The sequence below is a fragment of the Chelonoidis abingdonii genome, chromosome 17 (assembly GCF_003597395.2).
Source record: "Chelonoidis abingdonii isolate Lonesome George chromosome 17, CheloAbing_2.0, whole genome shotgun sequence".
NCBI lineage: Eukaryota > Metazoa > Chordata > Testudines > Testudinidae > Chelonoidis > Chelonoidis abingdonii.
This window is the reverse complement of record NC_133785.1, coordinates 15231184-15249160: the sequence shown is the minus strand read 5'-3', so window position 1 is coordinate 15249160 and position 17977 is coordinate 15231184. Positions and strand designations below refer to the sequence as shown.

The following is a 17977-nucleotide window of genomic DNA, read 5'->3' as shown; positions in this document are numbered from 1 at the left end:
TGTGTCCATTTATCCTTTTACGTGGGGACTGTCCAGTCTGGCCGATGTACGCAGCAGAGGGGCATTGCTGGCCATGATGGCATATACGTTGGGACGTGCAGGTGAATGAACCGTGATGTTGTGGCTGATCTGGTATAGTCCTGTGATGGTGTCGCTGTGTAGATATGTGGGCAGAGTGGCATTGAAGTTTGTTGAATATTGGTTCCTGATAGAGTTACTGTCGTTGCTGGTGAGATATGCTTAGGCTGGCAGGTTGTCTGTGGCAAGGATCTGGCCTGCCCCCAAGTCCTGTGAAAGCGAGGGATTTTTGTCCAGGATTGGGTTGTAGATCACTGATGCGTTGGGAGAGGTTTTAGTATGAGACTGTAGGTTGATGGCAGTGGAGTTCTGTTGTTTCTTTCTTGGGTTGTCTTGCAGCAGGAGCTTCTGGATACACTTTGGCTCTCTTGATTTGTTTCCTATTTCCTCATGTGGGGTATCGTAGTTTGAGATGCTTCGTGAAGTCTTTTGGTTTGGTGCTCTGTCTGAAGGTGGAGCAAATGTGGTTAACACCAGCATTGGCTATAGACGATGGATGTGTGTGTATCCGGGAATGGAAGCTGGAGCATGAGTAAGCATAGCGGTCGGTGGATTTTTTGATATAGCGGTGGTGTTAAATGACCATCACTTATTTGTACTGTGGTGTCTAGAAGTGGACCTCCCTTGTAGATTGTCCAGGCTGAAGTTGATGGTAGGGTGGAAGCTGTTGAAATTGTGGTTGAATTCTTCCAGGTCTCCTTTTCCATGGTCCAGATGATGTGTCATCAATGTAGTGTAGTAGATAGAAGGGGCATGAGTGGATGAGAGCTGAGGAAGAGTTATTCCAGGTCAGCCATAAAATGTTGGCATTATGTGGGGCATGCGGGTGCCCATAGCGTTGCCATGGTCTGGAGGTATTATATGTTCATCACATTTGAATAATTATGCGTGAGATAAAGTCACAGAGCTCAGCACCATCTTCAGGGATATTGTTCCTGACAGCTTGTATTCCATCTGTGTGTGTGTGGATGTTTGTATTGAGCGCCTCCACATCCATAGTGACTAGGATGTGTTTTCTGGAAGATCACCAATGCATTGTAGTTTTTCAGATCAGTGTTCACAGAGATAGCTGGTGAGTGCTGTTGGCATAGGGTCTGGTAGTAGCGGAGTCACATATCTGGGACCAGTCCTTCAGTGAGAGTGCCAATTCCAGAGATGATCGGGGATCCAGGATTTCCAGGTTTGTGGATCTTGGGTAGTAGATAGAGTAACCCCAGTTGGGGCTCTAAGAGTATGTTGATATGTTCCTGTGTTAGTGTAGGGAGTGTCCTGAGTAGATGGTGCAGTTTCTTAGTGAATTCCTCAGTGGGATCTGAGGAGAGTGGCCTCTAGAGAGTTGTCTGGCAGCCTCCTTTTGGTAGTCAGACCTGTTCATGATGATAACAGCACCTCCTTTATCAGCCTCTTTGATTATACTGTTAGGGTTGTTTCTGAGGCTGTGGATGGCATTGCGTTCTGCATGACTTAGGTTATGAGGCAAGCGATGTTGTTTTCCACAATTTCTGCCTGTGTGCGTCGGTGGAAGCATTCTATGTATAGGTCCAGACTGTCATTTTGACCCTCAGGAGGAGTCCATGTGGAGTTCTTCTTGTGCTGTTGTGGGAGAGCATCTGTGCATAAGTGTGGTGTTCAGTGTTATCTTGAAAGTATTCTTTGAACAGGATGCTATTCTATTGTTTTCCTAAACTAAATAATGTTCTTATTACTAAAAGGAAAAATTGATACATGGTTTTAGCCTGCAAATAGTTGACTGTGTATAATTTTACTAATAGGAGTAAGTCCTAAAGAATTCAGTGGAAACTACTACGCATAAAGGTCTGGGATGTCTGGGGTGTGTGTGTAAGTCTTTGCATAATTTTTAAAGGCACTTTAGGAACTATGAGATGAAAGGATGAAGTTTTATTTGTTTAATAACAGTGTTAGTAATTGGATATAGAATTATACACACATTTGCTCAACTAGTTATAGATTCATTTGAGTACTTTGTCTATTTGTAGATGTATAAAATTTATTTTAGAGAATCTTGAGACAGTTTTATCATTACTTTCAACTCCGATCTGTGAATTCTTTATATGAAAATAAATAGCCTATCTTTAAACTCCCTTCCTATAATAAATAGGTCACACTGTATGCTTAGTGTTTTGACACTTTGTGCTTCAAAACGTTATTTAATTTATAATCTTTATGTCTATATATACATAGACATAAAGATTTGAAGTATTATATTTGAAGTATTATAGGCATGTTTTACATGCCTTCTGGTTACTATTCTACCAGTAACTCCTACATTATGCAAATAATAAAATTTATTTTTGATTACTGTCACCTCTATCATGCAGTCCAAGTATGACTTTTCCAATCATCTTATTTTAATTTATAAGGAAATAAATTATTTCATATCATGACATGTTTATCACTTTTTGATTGAACCAGTTATCTGTATGAGTTCATTTTGTAGTTTGTAGAGCTGATGAATTATAATAAGTGTTTTATGAAAATCATGCGTCACTTATTGGATATCAAAGGGAAAACAAATACAGAGAGTGATCCTCCATAATGAGTTGATATTGTGTTAAATGAGCCTGTTGCATGAAACAATATAAATGGCTCTCCTGTCTGTTCCCCTTTTAAAAATAAAATATGGCCTTACATACATCACAAATTTCTGCAAAGTCTAAAATATAATAGCTGCTGTATCCATAGTCTTTTACTCCCTAAATTTTGTATGGGTCTTTTTCCCAATCCGTATTCTTACAACGTAGTATAGAAACTAATATGAGTGATTAAAGGAATTCCTCCTAAAATGTTCAAGATTATAAAAAAAACTTAATTTCTTCTACTGATGGGCTTCCTTTATCTAAAGGGCCTGAATGAAATAATATACACAAATATATTCCCTATGAGAAAATAGGCATATATAAAAACCAAGCCTTAATATAATAGCCTTTATTTATAAATAAGATTTAAGCCTTAATCTTGCAATTGGATCTAATAATGAAGGGGTCTGAACTAACAAATCCAATTGCAGGAACCAGAGTCTTAATTTGTTTGCCAAGACTCGCAGCTCTTTATGCACTTAACACACATTCTCTTTGTTTTGGTGAGATGCCGAATTAGTTGTACCATGCTGCATGTATGAATCGTACCTGACTGCTTAAAATGCAGTTGGACACTCAAATGCAACTTATAGGCTCCAACTGGGGCAAAGTGGTGTGAATATTTAAACTGTAATATAAGCATAATACTTCCAGTTTGTCTTATCCATTTTTGTTTTCTATTATTTTTTTTTTAAATATTTCTCATTTTCGGCCATTCTGCTAGCATTCTAACAGTATGTAAACTGGACACTTTCCTTCCTGCTGAAAGTCTGGCCTAATATGATGAATCATTGATTTATACTATGTATTGTATTTGGAGTTACATACCATTTATGGAAACAGTTGCTTTTCTTTAATACGTCTGGAACCCCCTCTATATTCCATTTGATTTTAAAGATGATCTGCAAAAGAATTTTTTAAAATTGGGCTTGTGCTATTTTTTCTTCTTTATGACTTAAAAACAAGGCCTGAAAGATTGTTAGAAAAGTGTTTTTTTTTTTTTAATGCATTTATACTAAAAATACCAGGAATTGGAAGATTGGTCTTTCTTAAGTTTTCTGATGGACCTTCTCCAATCATATCTTTTGCAAGCTCTAACACCTTAATTGAAAGAGGAAATGTTGATGAATCTTTAACCAAGGCATCCTTTATTCTAAAAATTTAATTAATAACTGAAGTTAAATTGATGTTAACAAAAAAATCTCCACATTATATGCTACCCATTGTGCATATTTTTCATGTTATTATAAATTGTTTTCCCAATATTAATTAAAACAATTCTGTCCCCAGAAAGAGATCCTAAGTATCACTGTGTACAAATGTCAAACTGTTTAGCCTGTAGTTTTTGAGCTTGAAAGCCCCAAAAATTGTGATGTAAAATATGAATTTTTTAAAGACCCTTTTTTAATTGATTAGCACTCATAAATTAACAGATTTACTTAAAAGAATCTGTGTGTTCAGTCTTTACTCAGAGACTGTGCTATAAATTTGGGGAAGATTAATTGTATCTTTCATACAGTACAAAGAGGATGAATGCTGGCTTAAATGTAAAGTTGAACCCATCCCTAACTAGGATGTAACTACAGCTCTTCCGTAATTACGCATTTTTTTAAGCAAGTTTAAAAAACCCCTCTAGATCACAATCTCTCATCTTCGGGGTAGTTCAAAGTCTCATTCGAACACTGTAACTGGACCTGTCATTCTAAATGAAGACTATGGATCAAATCTTCTGATGGCATACATTTGTATACTTGCATTGACTTCAGTGAGCAACACTCATTTAAACCAGCTAAAGGTCTGACTGTGTAACTATCATACATTATAACCACTGTCCATTTTATATGCTGACAAGTTTGGGTGGTGGAGGGAGTACCTTAGGAGGGATGTGTGTCAAAAAGTGGCCACCTTTGCTCTCCTTTTATTTTGGGCTGAATCCCACCCGTACAAATTTGCAACCCTCTGGGCACAATTTAAATCTGCCTGGTGGCAGTCTTACATTGTGCTGGCTGTAGTCCCAATCTTCCAGTTGCTGGATAAGGTACCTTCAAGGGTGCTTCTTGCTGGTGGACCAGCACAAAACTGCCCCTAACATAAATGAGGATCTGTTCCATCATGTTAATGGTTGCTTCAGGATGCTTTTACAAGCAAAAATTGTAATGAATATTTTCCCTAATGTTTTTATGTGTGGGGGAAGGTGTGTCTGAAAGGTGTGTCTGTTTGATTCTGTATATGTTAATTAATTGGGTAAACCAAGAATTTAAGATGTTTTTAAAAAAAACTGGGCTTAAATTCAGTCTGTAATGTAAACTACATCAACTTGAAAATTGGGCGGGTTACAATAATGGCTATTTCGTTATATGTCATCTTAAATCTGGAAGTTGAATGTGATGAGGGAAAAATCAGATTTTATAGTAAAAACAGTGTCTTTATAATTGCTGCAGTAACAGGTTTTTTTCTGTTTGTTTTCAGCTGAAAAAACAGAACATTTTATCAATGAAATGTCAAAGTTAAAATAGTACAGCACTTGCCAACCTTGTGAACTCCCTTAGAGACAATACTACTATATAGAAAATGTGCGTTAGGAAGAACTAACTTCTGTGTAGAAAGGATCAGAAGTGAGATGTTCCTTTTAGGTGGAAATAGAATTATTTAAAAGCACCTCCTAGAATTTGCAGGAGCATTTGGTAAACATAACAAAATCTTCTTTAATCTCTTGGAGAGTGATGGGCAATATGTGGCCTACAGTCCGCATGCAGCCTGTCAGGGTAATCCACTGGTGGGCTGCGAGACAATTTGCTTACATTGACGGTCCGCAGGCACGGCTGCCTGTAGCTCCCAGTGGCCGTGGTTCGCTGTTCCCAGCCAATGGGAGCTGCAGGAAGTGGCATGGGTCACAGGTTGCCCATCACTGCTCTAGGGCCATCTATTGCCTGCTGAGAGGACCTGCATGGGCCAAGAAGGCCCAAAGAGGCACACTTGAAATTAATTTCTACACCAAGAATGATTAAAGGATTAGAAAACATGCCTTATAGTGGTATACTCAAGGAGCTAAAACTATTTAGTTTAACAAAGAGAAGGCTGAGTGGTGACTTGATTACAGTCTGAACGCTAACGCGGGGAATGTTATATTTTATAATGGGCTCTTCGGTCTAGCAGAGAAAGGTATAACACAATCCAATGGGTAGAAGTTGAAGCTAGACAAATTCAGGCTGGAATTAAGGCACATATATATGTTTTTTTTTTTTTTAATGGTAAGAGTAATTAATCATTGGAATACTTTACCAAGTGTCGTGATATATTCTCCATCACTAACAAATTTTAAAACTAGATTGAATTGTTTTCTAAAAGATATGCTGTAGGAATTATTTTGATGAAGTTCTGTGGCCTGTGCCATACAGGAGATAAGACAGGATGATTACAATGGTCCCTTCTGGCTGTAAAATCTATGAAAGTTTTAAAGTTGTGTGTGTTTGTTTTAGTGAATTTTGGATTTTTTTTTTTTTTTTTACATTAAAAGCAGACAAAACTGGTATTTTTAAGTCCCTAGTGACTGAAGAATTAGTGAAATGATGACATGACAAGAGCCCAGAAGTGGGAGAATTGAGCAACTGAGAGGGGAAAGGACTTCTAACCTAATTCTTAGAACTTTGGTTTTTGTTAGTTTGCTTAGTTAAATTCAATTACCAACATTTTCGATAAAGGATTTTATTATTAAACATCCTTGGGTCTTTCAATTAAGGAGCAATCAATCAAAATAAATATGCACGAAAACATCCAGCCTTCTTTGGAAGACAGTTAGCTGTATAAAGTGTGCTCATTTTTGATTGCCAAGTATTGGTAGGTATGCTGTACTGTGCTGCTAGAATGGAGCTGAAAGAGGTTCCACTTGGCCACTGCGCTGGTCTGAATCCTGGGAGTTGGGGAATGCTGGCCAATCAGCACCCCTCTCCCCCAGCTAGCCAATGGGTGCCAGCGATTCCACTGGGAGGAGTTACCTATAGTCCTTTGGCAGGTGCCTCCCTTCGTTAGTACGGGGGACTGTCTCTTTTTTACTGCTGGCGCCATCAGTTCCCTCACCCTTTGATGCGGGTGGTGGCGTTTATCAAGATTTGCGATATGTTCTACAGCAAAAATTAGGGGAGATAGATTTGATAATTCTGCTGTTCCTCAGGCCTGGTCTACACTAGAAAATTAGGTCATCATAACTATGTTGCTCAGGGGTGTGGATATTTCACATCCCTGATGGCGTAATTGAACTGACCTACGTCCCCACAAAGACAGTGCTAGGATGATAGAAAATTTCTTCCATCTACCTAGCTACCGCTTCTCATGGAGCTGGATTACCTATGTTAATGGAAGAATCCCCCTCAGAGAGGAGGATTACTTACATTAATGGCAGAGTTGGTGTAGGTAGTCCTACGCTGAAGCGCTGCGGCACAGCTGTGCCATTGTAGCATTTTTAAGTGTAGACAGACTCTCAGAAAAGCTATAAAATGTTTTTTTAAAAACAAAACACATTCCCTTTCAGGCCTTTTGATGTACCAAAATAACCCTCCTCCCCCAAGGCCAGTTCAGGTTATCCTGACTCAGGCAGATGATGATATGTTTGGTATACTGTTAATGAGAGAAATTCCGATTAGATTTAAAAGATTATTTCTTTACACTGTTTAAGTACTATCTAACATAAAGGCTGAAAACTGACTTAATTAAAACGGGGGTAGCTTTAAAGTTGTTCTTAAGTTAGTTGTTCAAAACATTGCAGTAAAAAAAAGAAGTGATGGTTTAAACACAGTGGAGAACTGGGACATTTTAAAAAAGAATACTGCTTTTTTTTATTTTGAATATTAGAGTTAGCAAAAAACCTAAACCTCCAAAAAAAAAAATTACTAAGGCAGTACTGAGTTTCTACTCACCTACATTTGGTAATAATATAATTGCTCATTCATTTAGCATGCCTGCTATCCAACATGTTTAATATTGCTTTGGGGGCAAACAGTTTTCATTGTTGGAATTTTATGAACACACAATAAGTACTAATTGCTGTCACTGTGCCTGATAGCAGCAGAATGCCTGACAGCTTTATTTTACAATCTTATACATTCTAAGATACATATTCTACAACCATTCCTTTTCTCTCCTTCATTCGCCATTCCATTTTCATTAGCTAGAATGCAATCTGGGAAAGAGCACCTCCTGTGAGGTGATGAATGCCCTCAACTTCCATTAACATCAGTGGGAGTTGAGGGTGCTCAGCAACGTGCACGATCAGGTGGTAGAGTAATCAGTTAAATTCTCATACACAGATATATACATTTTGTTGTAACATACTACAGCAGTGAGTATTCTGAAAATTTCTGAAATTATATGTTAGCTGAAATTTACAATATTAGAAAAAAGGGTATAATAATACCAGCATTCCAGTTTCAGAGCGTGATTTAAAAATAAGCTAAATTTGAATGTTGCCATTTGGTATATTATAATGGTGTATGTTAGCAACATTTAAAAAATCTTAACATACCAATATGTATTTTTATCCCTCCAGTTTTTTAAATTTAGTTTTTCAAACTCTTAACAGATATTTTAAAATATAAAGAATCATATTGTGTGGTTGTGACTGGTTTACAACCCCCTCCTTTCATTTGATCATTGCTCATACTTCCATGCAGTAAACTAAGAAAGGACATTTTAATTTTGATAAACACAATGTCTAGTGCATATATGGACAGGCTTTCTGTTCATTATCTTTTTAATATAGATATTGTAAAATGACAAAAGTGCTCTAGAACTCAGATTAGCTAATGAATACACCCTTCTATACAATGTGTTTCACATCTCCATTTTCCAGTTTTTCCTCACTTTTTGTTTTTAATGCAGTAATAAATGTAAAAAAAAAAAAGAATATTCAAAGAAAATTTTATCCTGCTTTGCTTGGTGATGTGTTGAGCCACAATTAAAACAAGAAAAATCCCAGATAAAGATAACAATAAAATATAAATACCTCCAGTTCTGGGCCACTGGTTATAAAAGTGTGCATCCCTCAAAACTTGGATAAGTCCTGCTTACCATTCTATGGTGAGAGTATATTTTAAAGAATTCATAAAGAGTGCCAAGACACTTTTATTTGTGAAATAGGCATGCATCTTTTCCAGAAACCTTTTGTCAACTGAGATGTTTAAAAATGTTTGAAAGGTAAGTTATAAGGGAGAGAATAAAGACACTGTCTTCTTTCTTTCTCTCATCTCCCAGTCCTTTTTATATTTATTTTGTTTTCCTTTCACCCCCAGGGAACTTTAGAAGTACTGAACCATGTCCAGACAGTTTGGAAGGCTTTCTGAGCATATTAAAAATCAGGTTGATAATGTCTATACTTACTTGGCAATACATATTATTTTGTGGTTTTTAGTAAGCTTTCAGTGAAGTTACAGATGTTGGAGCTCTCGGTAATTAGAACATTGGGAAGTCTTCAGGTGTTTCACTATTTCAGGAGTAGCTTGTTTCCAGAGTTTGGTGGTGACAGCTAGAAGATGCTGGACCCGGGAGGAGAAAGAGAATGTAAATGGTGTTTGAGGTTTCCAGGTGGAGTTGCCAGGGTTATAGTGGTGCAGCAATACCACTATGGTTAAGGTTGCGTCACAACTTGTTTTTAAAGATTGACCTTTCCAAGTTCTCTAAAACTGACATGTTTAGTAGGATGCCCTTTGAAATTTGATGTGCCTTATAAGAGTGCAGGATAGGGTTAGTGACCTAAATTTAGGGTCATTTGAGCTAGGAATTGCAGAGATATAAACTCTGAAAAAGTTGCCATTTTTCAAAAAGTTTCTAGGAGATGTGTTGTTGTTTTTCTCAGAGCTAGAGATTAAACTACTGATGTGATACAGGTGAAAATTGTCTCTATCTGTTGAGTTCCTAATGATGGTTTGTTTTGGTCCATATGGTGACTTCTGTGACATAATTATTGCTCTTGTCATGTAACCTGTTACATTTTGTTGCCTGCATGAGTTAGACATTCATTCAGATATTGATAAGTTTCTCTTGGATTTTTAGTATACAATGATTTGATGGTAGTTCAGTGCAATTGTTGTGTCTTCTGTGGAAGTAGATGTACTGGTAGGGTTGTTAGCTTTCTAATCACACAAAACTGAATGGCCCTTCTCTGAGGGCCCGCCCCCTCTCGCTCCATTCCCCTCCCTCCGTTGTTCGTTGTCCCCCACCCAGGGCCGCCCGGGGGGGGGCAAGTGGGGCAATTTGTCCCAGGCCCCACAGGGGCCCCCACGAGAGTTTTTTGGGGTCCCTGGAGCGGGGTCCTTCACTCCCGGAAAACTCTCGCAGGGCCCGGGCCCCCAGAGCTTCTTCCGCTCCCGGTCTTCGCCAGCGGGGGGTTCCGCTTCGGCTGTAATTTGGCGGTGGGGGGCCCCCGCCGTGGGTCTTCGGGGCACTTCATTGGAGGGTCCTGGAGCCTAAGGACCCCCCCACGGCCAAATTACCTCCGAAGCGGGGGTCCCCCACTGCCAAAGACCCCAGGCCCCCGGAATCCTCTATGGAGCCCTGCCCTCACCCTCACTCACTTTCACCAGGCTGTGTGTATGTGTGGGCTCCAGCTGGGGGTACAGGCTCTGGGGTAGGGCAGGGGATGAGGGATTTGGGGTACAGGAGGCGTCTTAGGGCTGGGGTAGGGAGTTTGGGTGTGGGAGTGTTGCAGGGTGTGAGCTCAGGGAGTGAGTTTGGGTGCAGGAGGGGACTCTGGGATGGGGCAGGGGGTTGGGATATGGGAGGAGGTTCAGGACATGTAGTCTGGGCAGCACTTACTGCAGCTTCCAGGAAGTGACCCCCGGGTCCCTATGGCCCCTGAGGGCACTGCTCTTGTGCCCTCAGGCACTGTCTCTGCAGCTCCCTTTGGTCATGGTTCCCAGCCAATGGGAGCCTCCTTGCGCCTAGGGACTGCAGGGACCTGGCAGCTGCTTCTGGGAGCCATGGCAGGTAGGGAACCTGCCTTAGCCCTGGGCCCCTGCTGCACCGCCAACCTGACTCTTAACAGCCCGGTTGGCAGTGGCGATCGGAGCTGCCAGGGTCCCTTTTTCATAGACGTTCTGGTTGAAAACCGGATGCTTGGCAGCCCTGTGTACTGGGGATCTGTACCAAGCTTCATGTGTTTTTGTTTTGTTTTTGTTTCTTTAAGCTCTAAAAGTCACAGAACAGAGAATCTATGGAATATAACACGATCATGAACATTTTACATGTAAACCGATTGTCCAATTTACAGGTGCTCAGATGCTACAATGAGGGATATGTTATAAATATGCAATGCGCTTGTGATTCATTAGGAGATAAAAATATAGACAGGTACAGTGTAGAAAATTTCTCACAAGCTTTTAATTCAGTGGAAGTGATTTAGCACTAGCAAAATCCAAACAGGATCTTAACCAAATTAATGGTTCTGTGTAGAAATATGTAAACAGGATGAAAATATAATAATGAATATAAAACAAATCTCAGAGTTTAGTGAAGATTATGTTCTTGCAAGAAAACTGTATAATGCGTACCACAAGAATATTAGTGCACTTGGAAATATAGTAGTAAGGCAGTACTAGAATTAAAAGCTTGAGTTTTTAGGCTAAATAAAGACAGTAAATTTCAAATAAAATCCAGTGTGCGAGACTTATGTAGATCGTGAGAGTCCATGATATTATTGTCAGCAGAGTACAGGTGATGAGATGAGGCAGAAATTTTGAAAATAAATAAAACCTAATTTAGAACAGCCATCAAGAAGTACTTTCTTCCTAAAATAGACTATTACTTATTTCTGAGATCTTCAGGGGAGACCCTAGAATAAAATACCCAATAATTTTCTTTCTGAGCATGTATGCTTAAGAGGCCCCAAATCCTTTTATACATTAAATGATATTTGATATTAAAATAATAACAGGTAGCTTTAGAAATTAATATAAAATACACATTTTAAAAGCTATTACAAGAAATTGTTGAGACAATATATGTGCAGTTTTAAATATTTCTAGTGCCACTATATTGAAATGATTTGGATTTTTAAAAAATATGACCCTGATCCATATCTAATATGGACCAAATCCTATACTCTGTCCCAGGCCTGAGTAAATGAGCTTGGGAGGAAGAGGGCCCACAGAAAAGTTTGGGTGGGGTTGGGGAAGAATGCAGTCCTCCTGAGCCAGTCCACATAGCTGTATTGGAGCTGCTCGACGCCTGCTACTGCAACCTCTGTAGTTTCAGTGGGTGTGGATGCATGTGGTTGTGGATCCCCTGACCTGGTTCCTAAAGCCCCTTCTAGGGTGATATGCAGGAGATTCTTATCATTGGCATGATCTCTCTTTGATTTACTCTCCAGCCTCCATGCCCTGGAACCACTCTGGTTTAGGACACTCCATGCTTGAGGGATGGGGGGAGCAATATTTGCTTCTAAATGAATTACATTTTGTGCTGATAGTGTTTATTCAAGAGAAACATTTTAAATGGCATTTAATTTCCAGGGTCTAAATCCTCTCTATGTGCCTCCTCTTCAGCCCAAGCTCACTAACTGGGGTTAGTGCCAGTACATTCTATAAGTGGTGACAGGTGGCTGCTACTGTGGCGCTGAGGGAAGTGTCTCCTGCTGCTCCTGGGCTCCATGCTGGCCCCTGAATTTTGATACCTGGGGGATGCAGGAAATCCCTGTGGAGCTAGCTTGTATGGATCTCAGGAAGGGGGAACCTCTGTGTAGATGCTCGCAAAACCTTTCTCGTCTCCTCCTTGCAGCAATTCTAAACTGCTTCTACTGCATCTGGCACTTTTTCACAGCCATACAGAAAGGGACAGGATTAGCCCGCAATTAATTGATTTACTCTCACATAAGGAAACACTTTTGTATGCTGTATTTCGCACTGGCTACATTTTGCATGCAGATCTGTATAATTCAAAATAAGATGAGCAATGGATTGCAAATTAAAATACACATGGACAGCAGAGGTTTCTTAAGCAATTTTTTAGTTGCTGTTTCCTCACTTTTTTTTTCTTATTTTCAGAACTTTCTCATCTAGGTTACATTATTAAAACAGAAATGTGAACATATCACAAAAGCACACAGTGAAGAAGAAGTCTGGGGAAAAGCTAGGCCTCTTTCTACAAGCTCAGCAATAGGGATTGATGAAAAAAATCAGTGTTGAACAAGACCCAAATTATTGCTCTCTTACAGTCATTAATCTTACAGATTTCACACATGCTGGAGAGGGAAGTATTGAACAGACTACAGCTAAGAAAGGAGGACTAAGTAACTTAATAAATGAATTAAAGGAGCCAAGGTAAATAATACCCATGCCAAATTGTGGTAGAAAGGGTGGCATTAGAATACCGGACATGGTCCTGATATACTGTAGTCCTATGTTTCTCTGAGACACAACCTCACCAATGCCTCAGCCTCCCACATCTGAAGCATTTAAGTGAGCTCAGTTTAAACAATACAAAGAATTTTGGTAGTCAATTACCACTGCATCTCCTTGCTTGTCACGGTGCCAACTGTTTATCAGTGTGGAAAGGAGTTGCTCTTGGTGGTGGGAAGCACATACAAATTAGCTGTGTGATCTTTGAGGTGCTGTATATGGATCCTCACTCTATACCTATTGGTGAGAAGGTGATTGGGGAATTATGAGAAGGGGTCGGGATGATTTGATCCTAACAGTCATGAGGTGTTGTGTGTTCTCTGCTTCAGTGACCTTAGCTTCACTCCCTGACTGTTTTGGAGCTGAGATGTCAGAAATATTGTGTACCCTAGTGAATCAATTGCTATATACCATGTGGCAGCTGGAGCTGGCGAGACACAGATTTTGTCTCTTTACTAGGGATATATTTGGGCACCCAAATACTAGGATAATAGACACTGTCGTAAGAACTTAGATAGGGAAACTGCAACTGGCTCTTCTAGGATTTGAGTTTGCCTCCATTGCAGTAGAGTCCAGTAAGACTCCAGATGGCTTCAGGGCTCAATTCCTTGGCCAAGGCTTTGGCCTATATGATTAAAATGTTTCAGCATTACTCTGCAGGCTGAGTAGTTCCCATTGACTTAAGTGGAATTTACTTGTATACTTCAGCAGGAGAGCGTTGCTAGAGTCTAATTTCACATCCACTATTTCTGCTTAAATAGTCAAAATTCCAGTACTTCTCAGAATGGATGTGCCTGTGTGGCATCCTGCAAAATTGAGGCTTATTTCTACATGGAAGAACATCTGTATTTTGGGACAACAGAACTGCCTCTCACCTGCTGGGGCCAATACAAACCAACAGCAAACAGTGACTGTTGTTGAGCTGGTTAATACAAAACAATGTTTTGTTAGCACTGGTTGATCTAGTTTGCCTAGGGCTGTATTTGCACTAGAGAAGGGAACTATTTGAAATTGGACTGCTTGGATAGAAACAGTTACAGCACAAACAGTTTGGTGTGTCCATTTTAGCCGCATTGAAGGACATCAGAACCTTGCATTTTTTCTCATATCCACAATCACTATTTTAAACCATTTCCATTGCAATGTCCTTCAGGTACTACTTCTGTAATTCCTGGGCCAACTCGCTTAAAGAGTGGATTCTGGAATATTTTGAAAGGGCACTGATGCACTGCAGAATAGTACTGAGGGGACCAAGAAGAAACATTTTAGCATGTCCAAATCCATGCTTGCAATGAAACAGCTCAGACTGAAGTGGTTTACACTATACTGATTCTTAGACCTATTGAAAACCTAGTCTACTTTCAACAGTTTTTAGAATCCATGTAAACCAGCTGGAATACACTTGTATGAGGTCATGGATGGTTTACAAATCTTGGAGATTAGAATGGTTTGCAGCAATACATTTCTCTGGTATAGTGGGGACTTGTTTTTGTCTTTGTTTGCACTAATGTCTGTAATTGCTTTTTCTAAAATGGTTCAAACACAGTGGCAATGACTTAATATACTTGCTGATATTCTTGGTTTAAGAATATTTACATTCCCTCCCTCTCTTTCCCCCCACCAAAAAACCCTGCAAAACCAAAACAAAAAAACCCATCAACACAGATGTACAATGGACATTATAGAATTGGAGTAGGATACCTGTGTGTAGTGGTAATGTCCTGGGGAAATGCTTAAAAATTGCTGGGTTTAAGTGACTTACACTTGCTGCTGCTGCTGCTGCTCTGAACTAATCATCTCTTTAAGAAATTATTTTAGATCTGGTTTAGTTATCGCAGCCAAGTTACTTAATTTCACAGATTGCTTGGAATGCTTGTTTGCTGTTTAAAAAAATCAGTGAAGGCTCATAGTTATGGGTGATAAATGTGGATCAGATGTTCCTGGTATTATCAGATTCTTTATTATTATTATTTTTATTTTTACTGGTTATGAAATTCTCAGTAACTTTAACTGTTCTGATTATTTAAATCAATTACAAAAGTAAGCTTGCTACAGAAATACCATTATGACACCAAATGCAGAAAAGGAGATTTAACAGTCCCTCCTTTACTTGAGGAAAGAATTAACTGTTTATAATATATTTTTTTCCTTGAAGTAGGCAAACAACAAATACCAACAAGCCTGTGATTTATAGTACCAGTCATCTTTCTAATAATTTCTAATTGTTCTGAAGACAATTATTCTCTGAAATTAACCATCTTATTGTCAACCTTAAAATTTAGCTTAACAGTATCTGTTTCTACTGCTAAAGCGGCTATCAGAAGTACTGTGTTTTGGTTTGAGCATTAGCTTGCTAAGCCCATGGTTGTGAGTTCAATCCTTGAGGGGGCCATTTAGGGATCTGGGGCAAAAAAATTAGTTGGGGATTGGTCCTGCTTTGAGCAGGGGGTTGGACTAGATGACCTCCTGAGGTCCCTTCCAACCCTGATATTCGATTAAATTTAACCTCCCCTCTCTTGGCCTCCATCATGTCCCCACCATTGTGGTGTTTATTCAGCTAATGTTATTAAAGGAAAACAGATATGTTGTGTTTTGAAAATATATTCATGACCTCTGGTTTCAATTTGTTTTTGGGTAGGCACCAGACAGTTTCATCCCTGGTGTAATTTCATTGTGATGATTGATTTAAATGAATTGACTTAAATAACTGGAGTTACATTAAGGATATGTTTGGTCCACAGTGTTACAAGTCAAAAGGCCAAAAATAGTTTCTGGAAAGAAAAAAATGAACAGTTGTTTCTCCATTTGAAATTCCATTAAATATGGAAATTCACAGATCATAATCCTAAAAGTAAAATACAGTATTAGTCTTAGTTTGAAAATAATTATTCCAAGACCAGTTGATGTAAGCTGTGTTTTCTAATCCACTTTCATCATTGTAATATTATTTTATATTGTATTTATTACTTTATTCAACTTAATTTTTTTTTTCCAGATCTTCATCAGTTTTTGCTTACTTGAAGAATACAGTGAAACCGTTTGCCAGCATTATTATCTGGAATTATAGATTTAATGTCCAACATCAGTGTTACTAATTTCTTATTAAATAGTACCTCACGATAGTAGAAAAATGTATGGAAGTGCAAGAACAATCAGTAATTTGGAAGGCAGTCCTTCCAGGTCTCCTCGTTTGCCAAGATCTCCTCGTCTGGGCCACAGGAGAACAAGCAGCGGGGGAGGTGGAGGAACAGGTAAGACGCTATCAATGGAGAACATCCAGTCCCTTAATGCAGCCTATGCAACATCTGGACCGATGTATCTTAGTGACCATGAAGGTGTAGCATCTACTACTTTCCCAAAGGGCACAATGACTCTTGGAAGGGCTACAAATCGAGCTGTGTATGGTGGTCGAGTCACAGCTATGGGGAGTAGTCCAAATATTGCTTCAGCTGGACTTTCTCACACAGATGTCCTTTCTTATACTGATCAGCATGGAGGTCTGACCACGTCTTCACATCATCATCATCAAGTTCCCTCTGTGCTGAGACAGGTAAGGGATAGTACCATGCTAGATCTACAGGCTCAGCTCAAGGAACTACAAAGAGAGAATGATCTTCTGAGAAAAGAACTGGATATCAAGGACAGTAAGCTGGGATCTTCCATGAATAGCATCAAGACTTTCTGGAGTCCTGAGCTAAAAAAGGAAAGAGTCTTGAGGAAAGAAGAAGCTGCCAGAATGTCAGTTCTTAAAGAGCAGATGAGGGTTTCTCATGAAGAAAACCAGGTAAGTAATCCTGAAGGTTTATTTCTACCAATTTACAACTAAGCACTTAATATTTTGCTTATAATACTGTGACCTGTATTGGAGCTAGTTTGGCATCATCAACAGGAATTCTATGTCTTGCTGTATCTGCCTCTGTCTGCTAAGCAGTAGGAAAGCATACTAATAAGAAGCTGGATGTAGCTTATAATTTCCTTGATGCAGCATTCCTTTACATTAATGCTGAGGAGAATGATTGATTGTTTGCCACTACCTGTTTTCTTGTTTGTTAGACATTCTGTAGTATTTTTTTCAACAGCAGTCTGAATACAATCTGCAGCCTTTACTAAAGAGGGAATTGCACCTCTTCTACACATAGCTGGAAAAGTATGAATAAGTATGTGGGGACACATTTTGTATGAGGTGAATAGGAATTTAGCGGCCTAGTTTCCATGAAAGCTAAAGGGAGACATGATATTAAATCCTATCGATTAAATTTTATAATATTCTGTATTATACCAACGATGAAGTAAATTGGAATTGTGCTCTGTCAGCTACTTTCCTTAAACTGGCCTAACCTTAGGAAATGAACAATTTTGAAAACGTTTAGTGATATCGGAAGTGTAATTACTAATGTTTCCATTCTCTGTTATAAAATGATTGAAGATATAGTCATTAATGATTCAGATATGATTTATGATTAAATACAAATACCATCATCAGAAAAGTAGCTATTCTGTACTGTTTCCAAGAAGCTATATAGATCAATGGCAAAGGTGAGATTGCAAGTTCCTATTTTGCACAAGTTTCCTACACACACTTTCACTGATGGTCTTGTATATTTAAAGCTGCCCCTTTTTAAAACATGTATTGATTCTCTTGTGAAAAAATATAATACATAATATGTTCTTCCCGCTTAGAGATCTCCAATCTGTGCTCCTCCATTGACAGGCAAGCAGCAACAATCAGGGTTTTTGATGCCTTCTTTTTCACAGGTTTCTAATCACCAGTATTGCTTTCCTTCTGCAAAAGCACTACTAGCAGTGTGCCTGTCTGAACTTCCCAGTGAATTTAGATGTTTCAATATATACTGTTTCTCTCTCCACAAATATTTAAGTAGTGTACCATGTGTGACTGGGTGAAAGCACTATGTCAGC

The 17977-nt window shown here is 39.0% G+C and overlaps 1 protein-coding gene across 5 annotated transcripts in view; it reads left to right on the top strand.

Moving 5' to 3' along the window:
- The window catches only part of ERC2 (ELKS/RAB6-interacting/CAST family member 2), a 903595-nt gene that overhangs the window by 10756 nt on the left and 874862 nt on the right, over positions 1-17977 (top strand). For all 5 annotated transcript variants that reach the window (XM_075073080.1, XM_075073079.1, XM_075073078.1 and 2 more), the window contains exon 2: positions 16056-16844. In XM_075073080.1, coding sequence (XP_074929181.1) covers positions 16191-16844 — 654 coding nt within the window. In that variant the 5' untranslated portion in view covers positions 16056-16190. The remainder of the gene's footprint in view (positions 1-16055; positions 16845-17977) is intronic.